Source organism: Sorex araneus, chromosome 11 (genome assembly GCF_027595985.1).
Source record: "Sorex araneus isolate mSorAra2 chromosome 11, mSorAra2.pri, whole genome shotgun sequence".
NCBI classification, from domain to species: domain Eukaryota; kingdom Metazoa; phylum Chordata; class Mammalia; order Eulipotyphla; family Soricidae; genus Sorex; species Sorex araneus.
In genome coordinates this window covers 29,885,366-29,891,365 of record NC_073312.1, presented here as the reverse complement: position 1 = coordinate 29,891,365, position 6,000 = coordinate 29,885,366, and the positions used below count along the sequence as shown (strand labels likewise).

General features: G+C 41.6%; 1 protein-coding gene across 1 annotated transcript in view; it reads right to left on the bottom strand.

Annotated features, from left to right (window-relative positions):
* Window positions 1-759: 759 nt before the first annotated feature.
* PIK3AP1 (phosphoinositide-3-kinase adaptor protein 1) overlaps window positions 760-6,000 on the bottom strand; it is a 137,128-nt gene continuing 131,887 nt past the window's right edge. The window contains exon 17 of the mRNA XM_055119021.1: window positions 760-1,588. Within this exon, the coding sequence (XP_054974996.1) occupies window positions 1,531-1,588 (58 nt within the window). The 3' untranslated portion in view covers window positions 760-1,530. The remainder of the gene's footprint in view (window positions 1,589-6,000) is intronic.

Sequence of the window (6,000 nt, the reverse complement as noted above, 5' to 3'; positions counted from 1 at the left end):
ATTTCCAGGTGTGACCCAAAAAGCAAAAAAAAAAAAAAAAGATGCTAACATACTGGCTAGGAATAGATTTCACCATATTATTTATCTAAATACCTGTTAGTCTCAGAATATAGAGAAATCTAAATTTGACGTGCTAAAAAAGGAGCTTAACGTATTAAATATTTAGGAAGAGGGCATGACAGTGATACAGTGATTTCTGATATATTCTTAAGAAATGGGTCAGATGCATTCTTTGCTGTGTGTTTATCAAATTAAGGACTTCTGTTTTGAAAATATATTTGTGTGCTAAGAACGCAAAATTAATGATATATTTAAGGCTTTAAAGTTTTTTTTGTGATTGGATATAACCTGTGTTCTCTTAATTAATTAATTAATTAATTAATTAATTAATTAATTTTGCTTTTTTGGTCACACCTGGCGATGTACAAGGGTTACTCCTGGCTCTACACTCAGAAACCACTCCTGGCAGTGCTCAGGGGACCATATGGGATGCTGGGAATCAAACCCAGGTCAGCCGCATGCAAGACAAATGCCCTACCCGCTGTGCTATCGCTCCAGTCCCTTATTTATTTATTTTTTAATGGAATCACTGTTAGATAGACGATCACAGAGCTTTTCATGATTGGGTTTCAGTCATACAATATTCCAACACTCATTCCCTACACCAGTGTACATTTTCCACCATCAGTGTCCGAAGTTTCTGTCTCACCCCACCTCCCACCCACCCCTCCACTCCCCTATGGACATAACTGCCAGGACTTCTGAAAGTACAGGGAAGTGGGGGAAAGTAAGGGCTATACATTTTCTGCCTAAATAGGCTTCTCAAGTCTAGTGGTAATAATAGGCATAAAAAGAAATATATAACTTTCTATTTTAGTTTCTTCTTTCACCCTCTGATTGTAGGAAGATGAAGGATCAAGGATCCTCTTCTGGTTTTAATGTCAGAATTATGACCTCTAATGACCACACAACAATATATATGGCCCCTGATACCCCAAGCTTCTGAAAAGTGCTTTTGAGTTTGTCATATGTGACCAACATTTTTTTAAAAACCCTGAATTTACAGAAAATCTGAAAACACTTAAAAACAAGACACATCTTTTCACTTGGATACTGTTAAGTCTTAGATCATAACCACTTCTAGAAACCAGATTGAAGTAGCAAATAACAAAAGGTCTAACACAAGTGCATTTCAGTAAAATCACTGGTAAAGTATATTTCTGATGAATCTTTTCAGGCTCTGACATGCCAAAGTAGAGGTAAGTATTCTAATTACGTCTTCATCCTTTTGGCAAAACAAGAAGATAGATAAAAATAGTTGGCACTGGTGAATAAAGTCCGTCATTTTTCATTTCTTTCTGTTATAATAATGTCTTCTTTGAGAAAAGCCCAAACCAGCAGGGCTGAAAGAATATCAGCAGTGAAAGTGGATCTTAAGGTCAGCAATCACGCCATAAAACTCAACATGAAGACATCATCAAGAGGCTGACAAGTGCAAGTCCTGAATTAGGCAGGTGAAAGGAGATGGAATCAGCGACCTCTGGGTGGAACAGGGGGAGGAGGATGGAAGGTTTCTCTGGTCAGGGGTCTGAAACAAAAGACAAAGCAATGGTATTTTAAAATTAATGTGATCAACTAGTCCTTAGGTATCTATAATTGATTGCAAACTAGCAACAAATCGGCATAACACACAAAGGATATGGTTTCAATGAAACAGAATAAACATAGATTTCTGAGTGGTTGACAAGACCAGCTGCACAGTAGAAAGCTGTGAGATCTTTGAGAAATACCAACTCCCAGGGAACAGGGAGCTAGATAAAGGGCTACATCTCATGGACTGCATGTGTGAAGTGCTAAATTAGTTTTCAGTACCACACAAATCTCCCCAACTTCCCCGCTAGTGCAGCCTTAGGTATAAAAAAAAAAAGTCCATAGACTTATTCCAACATAATCTCCAAAGATAAAGAGTATCCTTCCTCCAACCAAGTTTATAGAAACCATGCATTTCATATGATTCTAGAAGGAAGCCCTTCCCAGGGTTAGGTAATTGCTAGAGATGGAAAACATCTTGCATGAGCACATATTTTTTTTTTCCTTTTTGGGTCACACCTGGCAATACTCGGGGGTTACTCCTGACTCTGCATTCTGGAATGGGATGCTAAGGATTCAACCCGGGTCGTCTGCGTGAAAGGCAAATACCCTACCCAGTATGCTATCGATCTGGCATATGCATAATTTACATGCAAATTAAGCATACAGAGAGATCACCCCAAACCAAAGCCCACCCCTGCCCCAACCATGCTCCCTATTCTAGCTGCCATCCACCTGCCCTAATTATTCCAAGGCCATGTACCAAACTGGAGACAGACATTCTGCCCAGAGCCTTCTAAAATTATTCCAATGTACTAATTCTATGCCAGCTTGCCCTGGTTCATTTCTTTCCATGATAAATACTTTTGCCATATTTCTCCCAATCCCTTTCTCCTGGCGATTCTGATGCTTCCCCAAGGGCACCACCCTACCTATGGCACTGTATAGTCCTTTATCCTGAGATCTGAGCATAAGAAAGCAACTTTTCAATGGTAGTTAACTAATGTATTGGTCCTATCAATTTAATAATAAGTAAACCTGTAGTTCAACCAGTGCTGGCGCAAATGCAGGGAGAAAAGGACTCTCATTGTTGGTGAGAATGCTGACTGGTCCAGCCATTTTTGGAAAACAGATAGGCAGTCCTCAAAAAACTAGAAGTTGAGCTTCCATACAACCCAAAAATACCACTTCTGGAACTATACCTTGGGGACCCAAAAACACACTGCAGAAAAGCCATCTGCTTTTCATTGCAACACTATTCACAATAGCCAGAATCTGGAAACAACCAGAATCCCAAGAACAGATGATTGGATAAAGAAATTGTGGTGCATCTACACAAGGGAAGACCATGCAGCCACCAAGAAAAATGAAGTCATGAATAAAATAAGTACTATCATTTGAATATAATCAATGATGAAATAGTCTTAGATACTATATTAAAGCATCTCACATGGGTCCAAGTTGCAGCTGCCACAATTTAAAACTCCTGATACGAGGGCCAGAGTTACAGTGAGTCAGAATAAAAGGGACATAGAATGACTATATTAATTTATGGTATACTTAAAAAAAGATTTAATATAAGACTAATACCCAAGGACAGTAGAAACAAGGGCCAGAAGGACTAATATGTTGTGCTAAGCTGGGGTTGGAAGCTTGCCACAAGTGGTGGTGGTGAAGGCAGTTAGGATAGAAAAGAGACCACTGTGACAGTGATAGCTGGAAATGATCATTCTGGACAAGAACTGAGTGTTGAAAGAAGATAAAGGGACAAACATGATAACCTCTCAGTACCTGTATTACAAACCGTAATGCCCAAAAGGAAAGAGAGAGAGAAAAAGAAAAGTGTCTGCCATAGAGGCAGTCTGTGGGGATGGGAGTGGCAGAAACCAGGGACACTGGCGGGAAATATACATGGGTGAAGGGATGTATATGACTGAACCCCAATCATGAGCAACTTTGTAACTAGATATCTCACGGTGATTCAATTATAACAAACAAACAAGAAAAAAAAAACCCTGTAGTTCTAGAGACCAGATGGCTCAAAGAACACGTGCCTTGCATGCAGGAGGCCTGGGTCCCATTCCTAGAATGGAACAGTCCCTTCAACACTTCCAGGAGTGATCTCCAAGCATTGAGCTGGAAGTAGCTCCCCAAGCACGACTGGATGTGGCTCCCAAATCAAAACTAATAACAAATAAAACACCAGGGATCTAAATTCACAGCCAGACAGGAGGTGTACAGGAGGCAGAAATTCCTTGAAAGAGGAACCGAGGATTTCCAATGTCTGCTTCTCACAACAAATTCCTCAGAGGGTTACTTTCTCAACCCAAGTTTGCTTTCCGTAGCAGCCCCCTCCAATTTCTCTGGATAGTTTCTAAACAGTCCCAGATAGACTTGGGCTTGTTCGCAGATATCCAATGATGGCCAATGGTATTTCGACATGTGTGCTGTAAAACCAATATTTAATTCACCTGGAAGCAAATCAATAAGTCAAGAAAGAGAGCTCTGTCGAAAGCTGAAATTGAACCACGCTATGCTGAGACTGAACTATGCTACCCTAGAATTGTGCACTGCGAGATTAAATGAATCAATGAGTAAATATTTATTAAATGTCTCATATGCAAGTTTTGTGCTGGTCAAGGAAGTGCAAAAGAGCTGAGAGAAAGTCTTAGACGCAAGATAGGGAGGCAGAAGTAGAAAAAAAAAACCACAGAGATCTTGCAGAGGTGCAGTTCAGGTCCCTGGATATGTATATAGGGTTTGCTATCTTATTCAGAGAAGACAATGGACAGAATCCTTACATCAATCAGGTCGATGAGACTTCGATGAGAGAGCTGAATCAAGCAGTGCTACTATATATCTGAGTAAGCCTAGGCTGTCTTTCTTCTCTCTTCCTCTCCCCCTTCTTTCCTCTCTGCCCCATCCCTTTCCTTTTTGCTTCCTTTCTCTTTTCCCTCCTTCCCTTCCTTCTTTCTCTTTGCCTTCCTTGCTTTCTTTAAATATTTATCTATTATGAATCTATTCTTGGATATGGGCTACAATAGCAAGTAAAAGGATCATGGCCCTACTCTCAGGATACTGAAGTGTAGTAGATGATAGAGAGAATAGGAAAATTCTGTAAACTGTACTGTCTGGTTTTGTTTGTTTGTTTGTTTGTTTGTGAGCCACACCTTGCAATACACCTGGCTCTGTAGTCAGGAATCACTCCTGGCAGTGCTCAGGAAGGCATATGGAATGCCAGGGATTGAACCCGGACCATCCACATACAAGGCCTCAAGAAGTGACTCCTGAGTGCCACACATGAAGTAGCGCTCCAAGATCATTTCTCCAAAACCAAACAAAAAAACACCAACAAAAAAACAAAACAAGGGGACCGGAGCGACAGTACAGAGGGTAGGGCATTTGCCTTGCATGCGGCCGACCTGGGTTTGATCCCCAGTGCCCCAGATGGCCCCCCAAGCACCGCCAGGAGTAATTCCTGAGTGAAGAGCCAGGAGTAACCCCGGAGCATTGCTGGGTGTGGCCCAAAGAGCAAAAACAAACAAACAAACAAACAAAAAATAAAACCAAAACAACCAACTTTGAGGTTTGGTGCAGATGCTCTGGAAACTACTCACCTTGCAGGAGCCCAAGATAATGCCTTAGAAAAAAGTCCTACTAGTCATTAAAATTTCTACCTATCAAGACTTGAGAAACAGCATCGGGATAAGATGCTTGTCAGCCCATGTTCAATCCCCAGCACAACATATGGGCCCCTTGGTACCACCATGAGTGATTTCTGAGCACAGAGCCAGGAGAAAGCCCTGAGCACTGCTGGGTGTACCCCCACCAAAAAAAAAAAACTGTTATCTACATATAAATCTGTAGTTGTCTTTTTCCTTTGGTATCTCCTGGCCCTCTGTGAGCACAGGAGCTGGTTTCAGATTATACCTGGGAGACTGCAACACCCTTCCACCTCTGCAGGAAGCTTCCAGCAGTTCTGATGAGGCCTTAAAGGGGCCAACACAGATTGTCAGTGATTTGTCACTTTCCAGTGAATGGCAAAAGTTCAAAAACCAAGGAACAATACAGCAGCAAGAATCTGAATTGTTTTTTCCCCCTATCAGACCCAGATCATAGCACTATCAGCTGGCCATCCTCTAGGGCCTACCAGCAACTGGCCATGCAAAGAGGCACGTATCTGTGCCTGTTCTTGTCACCACCTGCCCTTGCTGACTCTGAAACGCACTGCACACTACAACAGGGAGGAGGCTGAAGCTCTTCCTGGCTCTCTCTACCCTCCACTGAAGGCTATTTGGGACGTAGGGAGTCTTGACAGCACTTACCTTCCCATGCCCATCTAGTCATTCACTCATACCACACTTTTTTATTAAGTTCCTAGTATGTGCTGGTTACCATACTAATCACTAG